General features: G+C 41.8%; 1 protein-coding gene across 2 annotated transcripts in view; it reads left to right on the top strand.

The window, feature by feature from the left end:
- Nucleotides 1-17,872, top strand: part of GOLIM4 (golgi integral membrane protein 4) — a 94,701-nt gene extending 76,829 nt beyond the window's left edge. For both annotated transcript variants that reach the window (XM_072618546.1, XM_072618548.1), the window contains 8 exons: nucleotides 205-552; nucleotides 4,104-4,345; nucleotides 5,374-5,456; nucleotides 6,889-6,992; nucleotides 8,844-9,011; nucleotides 9,331-9,399; nucleotides 13,940-14,020; nucleotides 15,419-17,872. In XM_072618546.1, the coding sequence (XP_072474647.1) occupies nucleotides 205-552; nucleotides 4,104-4,345; nucleotides 5,374-5,456; nucleotides 6,889-6,992; nucleotides 8,844-9,011; nucleotides 9,331-9,399; nucleotides 13,940-14,020; nucleotides 15,419-15,562 (1,239 nt within the window). In that variant the 3' untranslated portion in view covers nucleotides 15,563-17,872. The remainder of the gene's footprint in view (nucleotides 1-204; nucleotides 553-4,103; nucleotides 4,346-5,373; nucleotides 5,457-6,888; nucleotides 6,993-8,843; nucleotides 9,012-9,330; nucleotides 9,400-13,939; nucleotides 14,021-15,418) is intronic.
- The last annotated feature ends 3,575 nt before the right edge of the window (nucleotides 17,873-21,447 follow it).

The raw sequence follows: 21,447 nt of genomic DNA on the forward strand, positions 1-21,447 counted from the left end.
AATAATAAGAGTTGAACACTGGGGTGCCATAGTCTAGAAGCCGTGTTCTGACTTCCTTGAAGTTTCATGGTAGGACTATGGAGTAGGTGTCTCGGATCTCTCCATGAATGTGTCTCTGTTTGATTTGGTAACCTTGAAAATGGTGGTGTTTGCCATATGTCCCTATGAAATCAGCATGGTTTTCTTTCATCCTCTTCGGCTTAGGGTCCCCACAGTAATGAAAAATGGCAAGACCGAGGTCAGACCATTGTGGAGAGGACAGTAGAGACCCAATCCTTTCATCCGACCGCAAAAGAGGTGGAGTTCCTCCCTCGAGATGCAACCAACCAGCAAGAGGAGGAGGAGCCCAGAAGGCAGGAGGAGCGGGAGCAGCAGGTAGAAGAGGAAAACAAGAGGGAACTTGAGGAGGAGGCGATGGAACAGGTGGGACAGGCTGAGCACCTGGTGGAGGAGCAGGACCAGGCTGTGGAAGAGCAGGAGCAGGCGTGGAAGGAGCAGCAGGAGCAGAGAGAAGAGGAGACCAACCTGCTGACGGAACACGCTCTTCCAGAGGTAGGGGCCTCTCCACTCTTGGCCGTCCGCCTGGAGAGGCGGCATGGGTGGCAGTGGGAGCCCAGAGACCCGGGGTTTGGGGCCAGCTTCTGCCACATCCTGGCCACGTGACCCTGGGCAAATCATGTCCTTCTCCGATGGAGGGTTGTTCTACAGCATCTATAGAGGAGGAGAGAGTTGGAGTAAGTTGGCTGGAAAGCATTGGTTGTATTTGGAAGCTTAGTTTTATTTTTAAAGACTCAGAAATAACCCCTCTTGCCAGTAAATACTTTTCAGTATTGGTGCTGTGTATCATATTGTTTCATGTAAGGCACTTCATAGAATCATGTTTAGAGCTGATGATGACCTTAGAGGTTAAGGCTGACCTCGTTCTATAGATGAGGAAACGGAGGTTAAAGGACTTGACCAACACAACCAGTAAGCATCTGGAGGTAGACTCCCAGCCCACACTGTATCTGCTGTGCTACCTAGCTACGTTAGGGTGTTAGGAGCAAATATGGAATATATTTAGCATGTGGGGAGGAGGGAGATGGTGTTGGAAGGTGGGAGTTTTTGTATTACTCTCATCTTAACATCACAGGGTTTGGGGGGGGCGTGGTTGTTCAGTGGGCCAGTTGTGTCCCCGTGGACCATAGCACTTCAGGTCCTTTAATCCTCCACAGTCTCTCAAAGTCTGTCCAAGCTCATATTCATTGTTTCAATGACATTCTCTTTCTACCTTATCCTCTGCCATCCCTGTCTCCTTTTGCCTTCAGTCTTTCCCAGTGTTAGGATCTTTTCAATGTGTAGAAGTAGAAGGAACTTAGATGTCAACTAGCCTTATTCTAAAGATTTGAAACTGAGGCCCAAAGTCACAGTGGAAGGTAGCAAAGATGTGATGTGTCATCTGGTCTTCTGGTTGCCAACACATCGATGAACAAGCATGTCTAAGTGCCAGCTCCGTGCCAGGCACTCCAGGGCTCAGGGCCCCATTCTCGGGGCAGTCCCTGCCTTTGACTCCCCGGGGTCACTACCATGTACCTAGATAGGCAGATACAAGGGCATTGGGAGGGGAGAGGCATTGGCAGCTGGGCACGGGGGTTTAGGGGGGGTCCTAAAAGGCGTCATGAATGGAGCCCTGCAGGTAAGCTTTGAAGGAAACCAGAGCTTCTTAAGGGAGGAGGTATGGAAGGAGAGTATCCCCAGCATGGAAGACAGTCAGCACAAGGGCTGGATGAGTCCATTTTGCATTAAACACGTAAATCTACGCTTTTATTCCTTCGAGGGAACATGGCAAAGGCTACTTTCATTTTATGGATGAGAAAGTGAAATCTCTCTGTGCCTTAGTGATATACTCAAGCCATTAAATAATACCTAGATCTCCTTCTTAGCAGCCTAATTCTCCTCTGGTTTGCTCCAGCATTCACAAACTATCAATGCCCTACATCTTACTAGGAAGTCAGCCTGCACATACCCATACAATCCTATGATACAGCTTGGTTTTCCTACCCCCACCACCCCCACTACCGCCTCCACTACCAGTAAAAAAAAAATCGCCATTTAAAATGTGGTTGAATTTTTCTTTCTCTCAGTAACACTTGCTGTCAATTTTTTTTTAATTGTGACTTCAGCTTTCTGTGAGCTGGTGCTGCTGTTTTCCTTTGACACCACCAGGTGGGGGGCCCTGGGCATGCATCTCAAATCAGTGAGATGCCACCTACATAGGCGTTTGCCTGAGACCCATGGGTAGCAGCTTATTGGCACCTCCAACTTCATTTTACAGGATTAAATAGTTCACTAATTCCTCTAATAGAAGATACAACTGTGAATTTAAATGATAACTATTCAGTTTTTAAAGATGCTTTTTTATAAGAACTTTTAAGTTAACCTCTCTCACTAACCCTTAGTGATTATCAATTCCCTCTTCTCACTCACAGACTTATCTATCCCAGTGGTGTCTGGACCATCCTGGGGCTTGTTTGCAGTTCAGATACATCAAATTAACACTCAAACCACAGCTGAGAACCCAGCTAAATAGAGCCAAAATGTGGCTCAGGAGAGAGAGATTCTAGACCTTTGTAACCTTAGGTAGAGTATTTAAAATCCCTGCCTCTCCTTTCTCATCTGTAAGATGGGTGTCTAAGACTGGACTTGTCTGCCTCACAAGAGTGCTCCTCTGGATTGAGGGGTAATTGTAGCTCCTTCCTTCAGCTACTGGTTATAACATTAACTTAGGAAAGAGAACCCTTCTTAAAAAAAATCACAGATATCCTCAAATAAATGTAATTGAACTATGAAGTTCTGTTGATTGAGAATTAAATACTGACAAAAAGCTGCTATGAATGACCTCAGTAAAGTGGATTTCTATTGTGTTTATGAAAATAGGTTCCACATATACTCAAATAGTGATGCCTGCATATATGACATACTTCTGTTTAACACAGCGATGCATGCTTGGTTATAGGTTTATAAGCCCCTTGTAATAACTCTGTATCCCTCTGGGTTTCACGACCCACAGTTTGGGCCTCTACACCCCCTGGCTTTGAAGATCTTTCTGTGACTTTCTTTCTTCAAAGATTACTTCTAGATTAATTTCTTAGGATTTTTAATCTTTGTGCCATCTCACATCTTCCTCCTCTTTTGTCTACTGAGAGAGATGAGAAACAGCTTTAAAGTAGTGTGTGGTGATGATTCTTTTGTGTGTTGTTTTCTGTAAATAGAAGAAGATAATCTCTCCATCTCTATTTTAAAAAAAAAAAAAGATTACCTTTCTTTGTCTCTTCTCTCCTTCCAAGACATAACTGCTGGTTGGCTTTTTTTAGCTGGTTATGCCCTAATTTTTATGGCCAATAATAGAGTTAATTAGCCTCCTGTAATACACAACCGTCTTGAGTCTAGCAGTAGCTTCATCTGATAAACTCTTTTTATTTTTTTTCCTTTTAATGAGATTTTAAACTCCACACTTCTTTTTGAAGTAAATGAAACTGCCATTAAAAATTAGCATGTGGAAAATTTGAGCCAAATTCTGAAAATAAGATTCAGTTGACAGATGAAAATAAATTAGCCCAAGAATAATTTTGGAGCCAGAACTGTTCTCCATCATGATCTTAGTGTGACATAAAATCCCTCTATTTCCTGACTCATAAGATGGATGCTGATAATGCCAGCCTTGACTTCCCCTGCCCACATCTGAGTGTTCTGAGGATTGACTGAGGTACAGGCATGCCTTACCAAATATCAGTCAGCATTTCTGAAAAAAAATTTTAAAATGCCAATAGGTGAAACAGCATTACCAGGGTCGGTTAGGAGCTATGTTTATGTATGTGGCCACCATGAGAAGTCATCTGAAACCCGTCTGAGTTTCAAACACTAGCTTGACTTGTCACCATCTAGGTTATCTTGACCTGGGTAGTAGGAGTATATGAATCATGTATGAATTATGGTGTCATCATGAAACCACCAGGGACACCTTATGGGGGGTTACACTTGCAATAGATATCAAAACAGAGAAGTACAAGAAATAACATTAAAGCAAAGAGACCACATCATCCCAATAACCTTGTGTTTTGTAGGCACGCCCTTCAGAAAAGGCTGTGACAAGGGCCAAATCAGCCTATGAGGAGCAGTTAGAGCAGCAGCGACTGGCTGCCAGGAGGGCAGAGGAAGCCCAGCAGCTGAGAGAACGGCAGGAGTCTCTGCATAAGCAAAGACTACAGGAGCACCTGCTAAGGCAACAGCGACTTCAAGAAAGAGAACTGGCCTTGCAGCGGCAGGCCGAGCTCGAGGACGAGCAGCGCCGTCAAAAGCGCCTACGGTTAGTATTCTTCTGCGGGGAGCAGGGAGGGAGGCAGTGGAAAGTCACCATGCACCTCCTGTCCTTAAAATCAGGAGGCCAATGATACTTAGCACGCTGCGCGGAGGTACAGGCAGTGAACTGAAAAGTGAAACATCAACTTCCCAAATCTTTTTTTTCACCTGTGCATCATTTTGCATTTTTATTTCCAAAGAACAGTTAGGGTGGCATAACAGATGAGGAGATAGGCTTGGAGTCAGGAACTCAAGAGTTCAAATCCCAGTGTGTAACCTGGGGCAAGTCATTTCATCTCTAAATGCCTCAGGGCAGCACCCCAAGAATCAAGCTCCTATGACCTAGGTGGGTTATAATCCACATTCGTGGGGGGAGATCGCACACTGGGTTCTCCATTTACTGATGAAATCCCAGTTCCTTTGCATAAATTTAAATGAGGTAGCCGCAGCCAGACAAAAATGCCTGTCTGGATTGTCTCCATCAGAGCCACATTTAAATATTTCTACTCCTTTTTCTTCTTAACTTTGCTGTTACTTTCCAGTATCCCACTCTGACCACCGATAGAACCCTCCTTTGTAACAGAAACAGTGGATACGTTGACCATAACTGGTGGTACATACTTCAGTGTGTGCTTGCAATTTGGCCCCCACCTGAGAAAGAGGCAGGTCTGTTTCTTCACTCCTCTGATGTCAAGGTTGGCTGTCATAGGGATCTTATTTTAAAATTGCACCTTAGAACTTTTAAATTTTTCTGGCAAGCCTCATGATAGCCATGTAATATTGGTTAGCCCTTCCTTCTGATTTTCTACATGTCTTTGTTATGAAGCAAAGCTTCTTTTAGATGTGTCCTGGCCTGGGGGATACTGAGTTTATCAGACCCCAGTACATGTGATTTGTCTGGTTTCATTTATTTGCTTTTTATACATGTTGACAAACCTCGTTTAACGCTTGTCTGCTTTGAAAAATGACCTGTGTCAAATTTGTCGGAGTTTTCTATTGAAGTTACTGAAAAATGTATTCTTGTCTCCCTCCCAGGCAGCAAGCACGTTACGATGCTATGGATAACGATATCGTCCAAGGTGCAGAGGAACAGGGAATCCAAGAGGAAGAAGGAGGAGGTAAGGACTTGTAGATGGCCAGCCTCGTATTTCATCATCCTGCCAGAAGGCTGGATGGGTATAGGACTCTTCAGTATAGACATTAAGTCATATTTATATGTATATGTTAGTGTGTACGTGTACAAATATCCATATGTCTGTATGTGTGTATGTTTCTCCAATAGACACTAGCAGTCAAACTCATTCAGAAAGATCTATTTCCTCTTTTCCTTTTGTCACTATTAGGTTATTCTTTATATGAATAATCATTTTTGGCAAGTCTTACTAAAAGAAATGTGTACTTCTAGACCATCTCCATATGTGTTTCTAGGGGGGCTTTCATCTGGTTGGATATCTGAAAAAATGTGACTAAGTTGTTAGGGGCATTCTTTCATAGTTATTAGCTGGATGGTGTTTTAAATTCCGCATTGCTTTAGGGTGACCTTAGAGCCAGACTTTCAGCCTTTCTGTCCCTTAATCTTCAGGCAGTACTAATATAGCTATGCAACCTAATCTCCTGGACCTTGAAAGGAAACTGGCATAGGCTATCTCATTGATTTATTTCGATATTTGAGAATTTGTTATTTACGGTGAAGAAATTATATTCCTTATAGTCCTTCTCTGGAAATACTGTTAGCTCCTTTGTTCTTGAATCATTGGAAATAGGGGAGAGTTGGTTACCATCCTCTCATCAAACCATCATTTTATATACTTTGAAGATTAATGTTGTTATCCCATAGTTCCCTGTTCCTCAAACTAACTAATCCCCAGATGTCCTAATCTTCTTATGTCTTCTTTATGTTCACTAATCCTAAAATCTAGAAGAAATCTACTTCAGTCTCTCTTTATACTATAAGTTGCCAGCGTCTTTATCATCACATCATAGAACATGTTCCAGGTGTATAAGCTGGTCCCTCAACTTCTAAAATGGGTTTAGTCTTTGACTTTTGTGAGACATTTTTAGATCTCTTGCTTTCTTGGTATTTCTTTCAGGAAAACCAAGATTAAACTGTTAATTTTGGTAGTTTCATTAATTTCTACTTTTAAATTTAAATTCTGTACATTTCCAGTTTTTATTAGCCTTCTGGGGAAAAGAATTTGGACAGAAAATTATGTCTTTCTCATTTATTCAAAGAAGGAAGATAAGTAAATTTCCTCTTTACTCTCTCTCCCTCCCTCCTCTTTCTCTGTGTCCTGCTTTTGACTGTTTCTCAATCTGTCTCTCTCTCTTTCTCTCCTTTTCTCTCCTTCCCTATTTCCCATATCACCAAGCCTGGAAAATATTCTGTTCAGAACAGGGGCTAGATAGGAGGAGACCATTGTTATTTATGATCCTATAGATTTTGATGGAAGACTATGGGCATGAAGGTGGGTGCTGCCATTCTCAAGGGCTCACACGGGAAAATTAGGCTGACTGTGCTTTGGAAATCTTGTAATTTGTTTAATTTCCCAGCCTATGAAAGAGACAACCAGCACCAAGATGAAACTGAAGATGATACACACAGAGAGAACGAGCCCCGAGGACAAGTACAGCAAGCAGATAACCCTGAACCTGATGTGAGTGGCCTCTTTGGATGTTTCTCTCCAGCAGACAGAGCTCCAGAGAGCCCTGAGTGAGGTGCCAGAGAGATAAGTGTGAAATCAACTGGCCCATGGCCTGGGTGAGATCATGATGTATGCCCAATAAGGTAGCTCTGACATTGGCCAGAGTAATGGACAGGCCAGTTAGAAGACGTCTTTCCTACCTTCAGGTGACAAATGGTGAGACTTTAACCTAGGAGGTTTCCAGAGGAGACCAGAGCTGCCATGTAGACTGCCATAACAGGACTTGGATGTTTATTAGTTGTTGGAGAAAGGGAGGGAGAACCTGGTGTTCAAAATGACTCCAGGACTTGAAACCTGGAAGATAGGAAAGCTAGGTTAGAAGTGTCATCAGCAAGAAGATAGGTTGGAGGGGTGGGGGTGGTGTCCAACTTCAGGAGAGGAAGAGGAGTCAACTGAAAACGATATCAGATGTCAGGAGTTCAAGGAACGGTGAAGTCAGGCTGAAGTCATCCATGTGGAGGCTGATGTCTCCAATCGTAATTACTGTGATAGAAGGGATATAGATGGAAGATTGTAAAGCAGAATCAGAAGCCATTGAGAAAGGCAATAACATGAACTCTTAAGTCGGTGAATGATAGGGACAGAGATTCAGGAGAAGGACCAGCTTCCAGAGTTGGACTGAAAGAATAAGGACGGAGGAACTGAATTTGATGATGAATGTAGAAGAGCAAGTGTAGGAAAAGGGAAGGAAGGGGAGCCGATTCAAATGATGATGAAGGAGAAGACAATAAGCATTTATAGTCACCTACTGTGTGCCAGGCATTGTACTTTACAAATATACAAATGGCCAGGTAGGTGCTGTTATTCTCCCCATTTTTGCAGTCAAGGAAACTGAGGCAGACAGAGGTTAACTGACTTGCATAGCATCACACAACTAGTAATTTTCTGAGGCTGGATTTGAACTGAGATCTTCCTGACTCCAAGCCCAGCCCTCTATCCACTACATAGCCTAGCTGGTGAGATTCAAGCTGTGGTCATCCCTTTCGGTTACTAAAGATGGGTCATAGATCTGGAGCTGAAACATAGAGGCTCTATTTAGTCCAACTCTGTCATGTTAGAGCAGGAAACTTGGACCCACAGGGCTAAAATGACTTGTCCAAGGCCATGCAGTTGGTAGAACTGGGATATGAACCTAGGTTTTCTGATGCTCATCATCCATGTTTTCTATGAAAGAATGGAGACCCTTAGGTAAGATTCATCATGTAAAGCATAATCCTCTTCCATCATCTCTGTGTCCGAGGGACTATACGAGGGTGCATGATATGTGTTTGTGGAACCATGGAAATCCTTTGAGAAATTTTGCTGTGTTAGACTTGTAACCAATGTTCAAGTTCGTTTGAGTCCATGTCTCTCTTCCTACAAATTAGGAAATGGAGGCTCCTGAGATATTCAGTGACTTACTTGCCTCAGGCCACATGAGTAACCAGGAGCCCCAAATCCTCCTGTATCTTTGTCAAGAAAACCTCATGGGCAGTATTGGCATGCCATGGTCCACAGGGTCATGAAGAACTGGACCTGACTGAACACCAAGCTGTATAAACCAAATGAAATTAGTCAGATGTTGCTTCCACCTGATGCTGATTCATCTCCCTTTGGGAAGTGAAGCAGGGAGTTAAGTTCTCTGGGCAGCTGCATCTCTGTGATACGTTTAAGTTAAATTCATACCATTTAGGGCAATGTTGTGCTGCCTGAGTGGTCAACTAGAGACCTTTTTCACTTAAAAAATATGGTTTCTCAATTGTAATTCTTTTTGACCCAAGTATTTTTAAAATGTTGCTTTTTTATTTTTCTTTTTAATGACAGCAAGCAGCTGGTGAGGATGTCAATCCTGCCGATGACCCAAACAATCAAGGAGAGGATGAATTTGAAGAAGCAGAGCAAGTCAGGGAAGAGAACTTGCCTGAGGAGAATGAGGTGCCCAAGCACAGAAGTCAGAAGCAAGGGAATGCCGAGATGGAGGAGCATTTGGTGGTGAGGAGCTCCCAGAGTACGGGCCTGGTTGGAACCTGCACGTTGCAGTGGATGACTGTCCTAGGCCAAAGGGGGTGGAGGGAGCCACACAGACAGAAGGGCCCCTGCTTTGATTTGCAATATTCACTTAGCTGCCTGGGGACCATGAGAGAGACTGGCATCCTGTGCTTCTGATGAGTTATTGTTCATCATGTCATGGCCAGTGAGCCATTGAAAGTGCTCTCTCCTAGGGATGGAGGGCTCGGCTTGAGATCCCACAGTACTAACAGATACATCTGAAATGGACAGTTGCACTAGCTGCCCCATTTTGTTTCAACAGATGGCAGGAAATCCAGACCAGCAGGAAGATAATGTCGATGAGCAGTACCAGGAAGAGGGTGAAGAGGAGGTAGGAGCATTCCGAGCCAGGTTGGGGTCAAAGGAATGAGCTTCTGAGATGGCAGGGTCGTATTGAGCCAAAAGCTGTGGCCATATTTGTAGAGGTTGTGGATATATCCTAAGGGATGCGCAAAAATACCATGAACAACCCAGATAGTGTGCAGACATAGGATGGCCTTGGCTCCCATTTGTGCAGCAAGGCACAGTGGGCAGAGAGCTGGCCAGGAAGACCCAGGTTCAAGTCCTGCCTCTGATATCATGACCCTGGAAAAGTGTCTTAGCCTCTCTGTGCTCTAGGCAACTCTCTGAGACTCTAAGTTCAATAGGATAAAGGAATGGTTGGGTAAAGGGAAAAAGGGATGGAAAAGCATTTGTTAAGTGCTTGTTAAGAGAGAATAATGAATAGCCTCAGCTCTCAAGGAGCTCACACTTTTAATTGGGAGAGATAACACAGAAAAGAAAGGGCAGATGGTGTTGATCTGCTTCTAGAAGAGGAGTTTCCTCTCCCGATGGAATCCCAAATCCAGCCCCCATCCCTGTGCCTAGAAGTTGAATGTTGTGAGAGAGCAAGGACATCCAGGAAGGTCTAGGAGACAGGGACAGTGAGGGCTAGGTAGTGGGGCCAAAAAACCAGGGTTTGGATCCCACCTCCCCAACTTCCTGTCTGTGGCCATGGACAAGTCATTCCTCATCTTCTTCATCTCTAAAATGTCTTCCCCAGAACCTCTCATTGAGGTATTGTGAAGTTCAGATGAAATCGTGTGCATCAAGTGTTCTGCTGACTTTAAAGTGCTTTCTTATTAATTTCATGTAACATCCCAAGTATCAGTTTCTTTATTTATAAATCAGGGGTAATTATACCTACTTCCCAGGGTTTTACTGAGGCTTCAATGAGACTGAGATTTATAAAGCCCTTTGCAAAACTTAAAGTGTGAAAGATAGATATATATGAAATATAACATGTTATACATTGTATATTATAATATGTTGCATGTTATATAAGGTCAGAGGTCTTGATGAGGAGGGTGTCTGTCTGCGTGTCTGTGTCCCTTCCCAAGAAAATAAAAATAAGAGAAAAAAGAGAAGAAAAACTAAAATGCACATCTATTTTAACAAGGTAGGGTGTCTTCAGCCCCCATGATTTCTACCTTAATTAGTCATAGCTAGTGACATTTTTGATCCACTCTCCTTTCAGTTGCACATCTTATCCCTTCACTCACTCTTATCCCTTCATTCATTGACACAACTGAATTTATAAGGTAGGTGAAACTTTAAAAAAAAAAATTCCTTTTTTTTCATTTGGATAAAACAGCTATTTGTGTATAATACTGTCAACTTCTGGTTGATGGAGACCACATAGTTCCTGACTGAAGACCCTTTGTCCCCCACGATTCCGTTAGATAATAGTATTCGAAAACAAGACAGTTTTATGACAATGTTACCCTTAAATGGGAGCAGTTTAGTTCTGTTATTAAACATGGAGAATTGGTGAAACTGAGATGTCCAGCTGTAATGACAGTGTGGATGAACCAGTTAGCCTTGCACAGAGAGAAATTCAGGTGTGTCACCACATACCTGACCAGCCTGCTCTGTCCATCCAAGGGTACCACGCAAGAGAATGGATTAAACACTCATTCTCTTGGGGTGTTCACATACATAAAGCTCCCTTGGTGGTGGTGTAGTTACCAGTCTTGCACAGCTTAATCCACTTTTTCTGTTTTTAATCGGAGCTTCTAAAAAGAGAAAATAACCTGTTGCCATAGATATTCCTGGGAACTCTCCAGTCACATCTACTCCACCCTAACTGAATCTACACATCTACTCTGACCCAGTTTTTTTTTATTTCTCTGCTAGTCATTATCAAGTCAGTCAAGTCAAGTGAACGAACATTTATTAAGCAGTTACCATGTGCAAGGCTCTGTGCTAAGTACTAAGATATGGAAAAGAGGGGGAAAATATGGTCCCATTAATTAAATCAAAATATGGCCCCATGTCATCAATAGCAGACATTAGACCTATTCAAACTAACAAACCCTTAGTTAAAAAAGATAAATGTGTATGTGTTTGTGTATATATATGTATATATATATATATGTATGTATGTGTGTATGTATGTGTGTATGTGTGTGTACATACATACACACACATACAGAAAAAAGTAAGAGTAGAAGGCCTGGGTTCAAATCCTGGGTTGTGCATTTACTGCCTGGGGAGAAAGGCAGTAAAAATGTGCAGAATCAAAACATGGCAGATTGTGTTTGCAGACCAGCCAGTGTCTGTGGGTTACAGAGTAGGTGGGAGATGGGGGGAGAGTGTGATGTAAGAAGACTGAAAACCTGGGAAGGGGGCAGATTGTGAAGGACTTTAAGAGCCAAACAATGGATTTTGCATTTGATCTTGGAGGCAATAAGGAGCCGCTGGAGTTTTCTGAATAGGGTGGTGATGTGGTCACACCGGACTTGCTTTAGGAAGATTAGTTTGCCAGCTGAATGAAAGCTGGACTGGAGGGAGAAACTTGAGGCAAGGAGACCCACCAGCAGGCTCTGGCACTAGTCCTGTGTGAGGTGATGAGGGCCTACACCAGGGCCGGGCAGCATGGGAAGAGAGGAGAGGATCACGCATGGTTATTTACACACTGATATGAATGGGTGGCTGTCAGGGTATTGGGTTGGGTGTTCCCCACTCCAAGGCCACTCTGTCTGTTCATCACTGTCTTTTCTTTCCTCACACGCCCTCCCAACTCTACTTTTTCTAATCTTTCTCCTAACCTCTCAGTTTCCCTATTAGTTTGCCATTTTGAAATTTTATTAAGAAATTTTCAGTCATTCCATTTCTTGTCTTTAAAAGTCTTTAAGGAGAGTTTCATCAGCGCCTTTCATCCGAGGGACAGGTCCAGAGTAATCTGATTTTCTCTGAGTAGCCATATGCTAAGTTGTACTGAATTTTTTTAAGCAACTGTAAACTTTGGTCTCTTCCACTAACGTCTTCCTGTGGCATCTCAACGTGGCCCAATCAGGCCAGGGAAGCACATGCTCTGATAGGTCTCTCCAAGATATGGATCTGTTGGTGGGCTGTTTGTTTTCCAAGGCCCACTGGAGTATGTCTGGAGAAAGCCTGACATCACCAGATCCCAAGTGATGAATTCAGAAGGACCATAGCAGCTCATGACTCCTTGCCTCTTTGCTCCTGGACTGATGGTATATCCTAGGTGGCATAATCTAGTGGATAGAGTGGGGCATTTGGAATCAAGATTTGGGTTGAAATTGTACCTCGGATGTCGACCAGCTCTCCTGGACTTCAGTTTCCCCACATGTAAGGTGAAGGAGTCAGCTCACTTCTAACTTTAAATCCATGATCTTTTAAAATTTTCCTTTAGGTCAGGAGTTGTTCATCTTGTAATATAATTTATTTCCTTTCAATCCTGTGTCTTTTACTCATTTAAAAACATTATTTAGAGGAGAGGCCCCCTCAGCTTCCCTAACTGTGAAAGGGGGTCCATGATACTCAAATAATTAGGGTCCCTGATCTCGGTCCTTGAAGTGATTTGCCGTGAATGTACGTTTGCAGGGTTTGAAAAGCTTGCTTTTGGCCACCTCGACGCTAACTGCACTAGAATTCGGAGACTGCTTCTTTTGCAGATTTTTATTTATAAAAGTAATTTGTTACATAAAGAGGCAGCTACTTCATTTATAATTTAATCTTTATTAAATCATTTATTGCCACGGAACCCAATTCCACATGTGACCCTTTGTGCCAACTTAATCAGCCTGAGGTTTTATCTACATCCACCTTCTCAACAGATTTTGTTTCTAATATTTTTAGATAATTTTTTTTTAACTAGCAGAACCTTAGGCTTAGTTACCTTCTCATATCAATAGTTTACAATTGGTTCATCTGAATGGAATGAGGACTGAACTGGAATAAAAAAGCATTCACTCCCCTAAAAGTCTCATCCAAAGGAGGAAATCCTTATCTTTTCCCTCACTTTGGAGCTGAAGGTTGGCATAGAAATATTTCACTGTGTTTGGCTGGTAGTTTGCCATAAAGCCGTGACTGGAGTTTCATAACATTCATTTGTTGTTGAGGCATGTCACGCTCTCCGTGACCCCATTTGGGGTTTTCTTAGCAGAGATACTGGAGGGTTTTGCCATTTGCTTCTCTAGCTCCTTTTACAGATGGCGAAACTGAGGCCGGCAGGGTTAAGTGACTTGCCTAGGGTCAGACAGATAGTGGATTTGAACTCATAAAGAGGATTCTTACTGATTCAAAACCTAGTGTCTCAGTGTCCTCAGCTGTAAAATAAGAGGCTTGTAGTAGAAGCCTCTGACATTTCCTTTGAGCGTCATGGAAGCCATGGTCCCCTCCACTCACATGATCCTTTTTTACTTCTTACCTGAATTTCCACAGTGAATATCTTAAAGTCACTCTTGGAAGGTCCAAGAGGTTTGGTTTGGTTTTTTTACTTTTACGGTGATGAGGAAGAGCCTCGTATTCTTTGGTTTGCTTTAAAATGAGAATGTTTATGCTGGATTTGTATGATTTTGTTTCAGGGTCAAGAAGATTTGACTGAAGAGAAAAAACGTGAGTTGGAGCACAATGCCGAGGAGCCCTATGGGGAAAATGATGACAATGTAGGTGCCACATGTTTCGTTTTTAATGTATCAATAGCCAGCCCTAATCAGTGGGATAGGATTTAGCTGCTCAGTGGTCTTGTGTAGTGGCTCTACAGGGTACCACTGTATCCTTGCCATATTTAACAGAGCTTTCACAGTCTGGGGAAAATGGAAGAGCAGCCCAAGAAATCGCAGGGGATGGATGAGTAAGGGCCTTCCTGAATCATCCCTCCTCACTTGGTGCCTTTGCCTTTTCCCTTTGGGGAGTAATTTTTAAAATTGTGTTTTATTAAAACTGTATTGAACATCAGTACAACCATTTAATTTAAATGAATTGATTTCAAAGCAAAAAGTAAATCTACCAGATTTTCCATCCTTCCTCCTAAGTCTCCATTAGAATTCCTTTCATACTCACTTCTTGTATGATCATTGTGTGGACTCTTTCTCATTGTCTTTTTTTTTTTGACCACTATCCGCTATGTCCCACATGCTGGCAGGGTGACCTCTGGACAAGTCAGCCCTTTGGCTGTCAGTGCTCAGGGGAACTCTCTAGGACTAGGAGATATGGAGAAGGTGTTAACCTGCTCTCCTGCGTGTTCTGCATACTAAAAATCTCCATATCCCTGGATTATTGCCTGCTGGTCTTCCCACAGTGCTTTGTGATCCTTACCCGTATTGGTTTTAATATCATTCGCAAATCAGATCAAAATTTCCCAACACATCTCACCTTCTACTCTTTTTCACAAGGCAGTCAGGGTTAAGCAACTTGCCCAGGGTCATGCTGCTAGTAAGTGCCAAGTGTCTGAGACTGGATTTGAACTGAGGTCCTCCTGACTCCAGGGCTGGTGCTCTATCCCTGTGTCACCTAATTGTCCCTCTGCGCTCTACTCTTGCTGCCCGTGTAGGTTGTTTTCACTTTTGTTGTGATTACATATAATGCCACTACGAGAATCTTTGAACAAACCACTTTTTTATTTACAAATAGGTTATTTGTTTATTTCTAGTAACACTTTCAGGCTAGAGTCTCAGCAGTGGGATTACTTCATCAAAGAGCGTGATCTTTCATGTAGCTTTTACCAAAAATTGCCAGATCACTCTTAAAAAAACCCAAAACACCTACAAGCTTGGAATTTTACCAGTAATAGAAGAAGACGCATGTTTCTGTGCAGCCACCACCATTGTTGAATTGGGTTGCTTTTCATTATTTTTACCAGCTTGATGTGGGCCCTCGCTGGTTTTCATCTTCGTTTCTTTGGTTTCCACTGAGGGTGAACATGTTTTTCTAGTTATTAGTAACACTTTGTGTTTCCTTTTAAAAAGTGTATCCAGGAGCAGTTTCTAATTGCTAACCCTTCTTTCCCCACCAATCATTCTGCGATCTCTCCCTTTTTTACGGTTGTTTTTTGAAACTTTCAGGTGGATGATAAGAACAGTGATGCCCAAAAACAGGCAGCACGAGAAGTAAACCCTCGAAAAGGCCACGAAGAAAACTATGAGGAAGAAGAGGAGGAAGAGGAAGGCGGGGCTGTGGAGAAAGCTCGCGGCCGAGCGGAAATGTGATTTTTGGTAGCTCTGGGGAGGCTTCGCAGAGGATTCCTTTTCTTGCTGCTCACAAACAATCTGCCTACTGAACTCGAGGATATTTAAGGACAATTCAGAGCTGCAACTTTTTTTTTACTTTTGTATTAGATGCCCGCATTCCTTTATATGAATATAATATTTTGATATTCTAGGTTAGTGCTTTTTTTGTATCCAAGCTAAATATGAAGAAAGAAAAACATATTCAAAACAAACCGTAGGCTCGAAATCAAATGTCTTCCTTTCTTTTTGGGGGGAGTCAGTAGGGGTGGTGACGCTGTCAGAATTGGTGACTTCAGAGGTGTTTACACAAGGTATTTTCCAAGCATTTCGCTTCTGACACCTATTCCATTCCAACAAGCAGTATAGGAGATCAACAAATGGGCCTCTGTGGCACGTGGACCACAGAGGGTCAGGTCAGTAATCATCTTCCCATGTTCCTGTGTTCAACTAGGTAAGAATTTTAAGACTCTAGGTTATAGGGAAGGTGCTGATCTGCATTGGTGGGAGAGTATTTGCTCTCCTGGGAGTCCCTACACCAGTGATATCTGTAAACATATATTATTTTATGTTGGTCTTTTCAGATTTTTTTTTTGGCCCTAGTCAGATTTTAATACCAGATGCCCATGCAGGGTGGAATACACTTGACCAAGCCTCGAATTCCCATATATGGCCAATGTCCTTTTTGGACAATTAGATTCGTATTAGTGAAAGAGAGAGACAGAGAGAGAGAGAGAGAGAGAAAGAGAGAGAGTGTGTGTGTGTGTGTGTGTGTGTGTGTGTGTGTGTGTATGTGTGCGCACGTGCGTGTGTGTGTGTGCGCGATTTCCCTTTGCTTCTTCTGGAGAATGTACAACGCTACAGTCACCTGAGAAGCAACTGGACCAAACAGCAGTAGTACCCCGGTGGTGCTAGGGTGATGTGAGAGGCCTCTAGACCACTTACCTAAGTGATGTTAAGGGTGAAGTGGGGCAGGAGGAACCAGCACCTTAGAGTTGTTTTTTTTTGTTGTTGTTTTTTAAGAAAGAGGCTTGGGGTGTTTCTTCTCAGCAGCTTTTTTATTTTTGTTTTATTTCATCAGTATTCATGCTGAGTATTTGACTTCGTGTTTTCTGGAATCAGCCGGTAGCATCGATATCATCAAGGTGGTGCTGAGTCCATCTTGGGTCACTTTTCAGATTGCTTTGCTATCACTTATTCCTTAAGCACCAACTGTCAAAATGTAGTCCATCAGGTTGAAGATAATATTTCCCGAAGCATACCATTTAACATAATCATTTTGCATGGAACTATATATAGCAAGAAATTATACATTCAGATATAATATACTCATGTCTTTTTTTTGGCAGTGATTAGGTCTGCTTTCTCTTCCCCCTCCGACCCCCATACATAAGGCGTGATGGTAATTCTGAATTAATGAAGCCTTTTAAAAAGTCAGAATTTCCCAGAATGTTCTGTTTTTGGAAATTGAGTGTTTTGTACATTCAGCACATACATCCTGCCATAAAATGAATCATCCCTTTAGGATGCATGGGCCAGTGGTTCCTAGATTTGGTTGTGGGGTAGGGTATGCTGCAATGACTGTGGAGATCACTTCTCCCAAGGGGCCTGGAGAGAAGACCCTTTCTAAAAGGGAAAGACTGCCAAAGGGAGTGGTGCTTGAGAGCTGTGATTTTCCTCCCGGATCGTCAGCTTTTAGTGATGCGTAAATGTTAAGAGTTGATTAGTTCAGAAAAGAAAAAAAAATTAACCATCTAATTAAGAGCCTCTTGCAATTCATTTTCCATTAAGTTTTCTTAAGATGCATTTCTGTTCCATAGAACATTTGTTTCAAAGCTGGATATGAACGCCACCAGCAATTAGGGGTTAAATGCATAAGAAAGCATTTTTTTAGAAGCCCATATACTTTTGTAATTTGTATTAATTCTTTCAAAGTAATGGAAAAGGTTCTGTTCTTACAATTTTGATATTAATGTAATTTACCCTTAAAGAAAAAAATACTAATTTTATGTTCATTTCTAGTTTTGACTGTTCCTGGCTGAGTGTTTTTGTAATTATACATAGAAAGGTTTCATTCAAATGTATTTTGGGGTTTTCTAGGAATCATAAATCAACTTTTACCTTATGTATAAAAACTCTCTGTAATGTAAAATGTATAATATTGTACATAATCTTCAGAATACAATTATTTTGGTAAATTAGTTTGTATTTTAATGTCCCAGTGGCAATATTTAATTATTTGAGGCATAATAGAATTTGGTTACAGATAATAAAATCAAAAGACAGATGGTACATCTTTCTGAAGTGTGATATGTCTAAGAAGGGGCTTAATTTTCATCATCATTAAACTATGTGACACCCACAGCAAGACCCAGACTCGATCTGCCATCTGGCTGCCAATTGGTAACAGAACCAGACAGCTGGAGTCTATGGTCACATTCCTGTGGTCATCAGAAACTGAAGTATCACTTCTCTATGGGCCACAACTTAGTGGTTCCTCTCTATGTGGTAGTGTAAAGTTCAGATGTTATGGCATAGACAAAGCCACAGAATATGACAGTATTCTAATGCTATCCCAAAGTAGCAAAATGCACAGAAGAAAAATTAATTTACTTAAGGACCCAAGTAGCAAGCAGCACACTCTGGGAAGCGTTTTCACTGCTCTCCCAAGTTGTTGGTCTTCCTCCCTTGTCAGAGGATCATGAATCTACTCAACTGTTGTGTCTATTTTCCATCGCCACCCCACCCCCTTAGAATATATGCTCTTTGAGAGCATGTTGGAGCCAAAGACCACCTGAGTGCTAACCAAAGAGTAGTTAGAAAAGTTAGGATCCCATTCAAATTTATGTTTTAGGAGTCTGCAAACCACCATGAAGATTTTATGGAAGGATGGGCACAAGAGCTCCATGGGATGAAGAAGAAAAGATGGGTAAGAATTGGTACCATTGATAGGAGTGCCGCCATCACTGATAGTTCTAAATGGTCATTGGTCTTTACCATCTTGTCCTGACATTGTGCTATTAAACAGACTCTTGGCACTACTACCTGACCTGCCAACGTACTAAGGAGCTGCGGACCTAGTCATCTCCCCCACCATGTACCCTTACAATTTTGGAGTCTTTCCTTCCATCCTGCTGCTGGACTCTTGTGTGTCAGTGTGAGCTCTATGAGACAAAGGACGATCTCACTTTTCTATGTGTATCAGCAGTCCTTAGCACATTTGGCACAGAGTGCTTCATAAATGCTCATTCATTCAAGTGCTAAAGTATGAATCGAGAGATGTATTAAAGAGGTAGTTTGGCGTAATGAATGGAGTGCTGGGCTTGGAGTCAGGAGAATTGAAATCTGACCTGAAACTTGCTAGTTCTAGAAACTTGGCAAGTCCCTTAATCTTGGTGTCTAACTCTAGGGGCTTATCTACTCATAGATGTGGATTGAGTTGGGAATGGGAGTTCCCACAATAGAAATTCACCACTGAATAAACCACAGATCCCTCTATTAGCTTAAATACAAATAATCTTCCAAATATCCCAATCTTATCAAGAGCCATTATTGGAGTGACATATCACTTAGGGGTCCTGCTACTTCAAGATAAGGTGAGAGAACTAGCTGCTCAGAGGCATTTGTTAATAATACAATGTTAAGATAGAAGGGGAGGTCTCCAGTTGGAATACCCCAATAATTTCTGCTGGGACCTGTATGCTGCTGTCTTTTAAAAATAGCGTTTTGATTCCTTTAGTTTTTTCATTGGCTAGATTTCAGTTTCCCTCCGTATCCCTTCCTGCAAAGTTCTCCCTTATAACAAAGAACTTTAAGAAAGGACAAACAAAAAGATCCAACAAAACTGATGTACGTATAAAAAAAATTGAACATGTGTAACATTCCAAACCTGTGGGCCTTCCCCCACCCCACCTCTGTGAAGGAAATTCTTGGGAAGTTTAATGATTTTTATCAGGAATTTGGGTAATAGCAATAAAATTTATATAGTGTTACTGTGTGCTTTACTCTTTATCATCTGATGTTATCCTCACAACTTTGGGAGGTAGGTGGTATTAGTAGTATTCCATGCAATAAGTAAGGAAACTGATACAAAAGTTAAGTGACTTGCTCAGTCTCACTGCGGGTTAGTGTTAGATTTGGACTCAGGTCTCCTTGACTCCAGACCCAGCGTTCTATCTACCTAGCTGCTCCAATTGCTAGATGACTTGGAAAATTGGAATCCAAATAAACTATTTTGACAGACTAGAATTTGGCAGAATCAAGTAAGGTAAAATTTAGTAGAAATCAAAGTAAAGGCATGTGCTTGGGTTAAAAAAAGAACCAAAAGTTTTTAAATGCAAGTTGAGGGAGGCACGTTAACAGTTTGTCTGAAAAAGATCTGGATGTTTCCACAGCCTGCATAAATAATGCAAGGGCAGTCAAAAATACCGATGCCACCTTGAGCTGCCATAAGGAAGGCTTAGCTTCCAGGAATACATTGGTGTTAGTTCTTCTGTGTTGTATCCATAACCAGAGCACATGTGGAATATTATCTACAATCTGGGCACCCTCGTTTGAGGACATTAATAAACTAGAGAGGGAGTTCAGGGGAGCAGGGCCTAGCATGGTCCATGTTACATGGAAATTGGTTGAAGGGATTGGGTGTGTATCACTTGGAGAAGAAAAAGAAGCCTGGGATGAGAGGTGGGGAGGATAGGGAGAAGTCATGTACCAAGTATGTGAAGGGCTCGCTGATGAAGGGTTAATAGATTACTTCTAAGCACCTAATTAAAGCATTCTGAAGGATTCTGTTTCAATGGGTCTATGGGCAACGTACTCCATTTATCAGTTATGAATTAATACAGTAGACAGTCATCAACTCACCTATTTATAATTGTCCAAACCCGCAAAACTCTGGGGCAGAACCATGTTGCAGAAAAATGGCAGATGTAAACATGTTTACAGCCCTGTTGGAGTACTAAAGTTTATGGTAATCTTTTGATCTGTATAAATCAATATTGAAAATCAGGGTGGTATAATGTATAGAGTGCTGGAATTGTGACCATGGAGACCTGAGGGGCTTCATATCCCATGTCAGACACAATGAAACCTTGGGCAAGTTGAATGACATCTTTTAGCCTCTGTTTCCTCATCTGTAAAATGAGGAGGATGATAGCACCTCACAGGGCATAGAATGTATATAAGCTTTCTATAATGTCTTACTGTTTCATTATCATCTTTTTCAATGGGATTCAGATAGAAATTGGACAAAAATCAGCTGTTAAACTGTTATTTTATATTTAACATTCTATGAATGATTACATAGATGGAGGAAATAATTGCCTTTATTTAGGTTAATGAAAGTATTGAGGTATAAGCACATCTTCTGTAGGCTTGCTGAAAGTTTCCTCAATACAACTCCGGGAGCAGGCAGGAAGAGAGGGATGATATATACGTCGTCTTGTTCTCATGTAATTTTGATCTCTATATTTTGAAAGCTTTTCACTTTGTGTAGCTTGTATATTTAGTGTTGCGGTATGCATTAAAAATGTTATTGCTCTTAGGTTTTTAATGGCTCAGTGGTCTGTCCAGATGATTATGTGGGTAGCAGTTTATTCTGTGATATTAATCTAGTTCTAATGCAATGTATTGACTGAGCTCTCCAGGCTATTTTAAAGTCTGTTTCTGTAGTATGTGGATTTCCCATCAGTTGGCTTTGAAAGAGAGTGAGTTTTAGATGTATAATTAATACTAAGCACCAAGTCATATCTTGCTAAGTATTCAGCAGGTGCGAAAATTTTATAGCTTGGGGTGATGTTGGACAGGGGCTACTGTTTACTTGGATTAGCTACATTGATCAGGAAATCTAGACTCTTCCAGCATAACCC

This window comes from Notamacropus eugenii, chromosome 6, assembly GCF_028372415.1.
Source record: "Notamacropus eugenii isolate mMacEug1 chromosome 6, mMacEug1.pri_v2, whole genome shotgun sequence".
In the NCBI taxonomy this organism is placed as follows: domain Eukaryota; kingdom Metazoa; phylum Chordata; class Mammalia; order Diprotodontia; family Macropodidae; genus Notamacropus; species Notamacropus eugenii.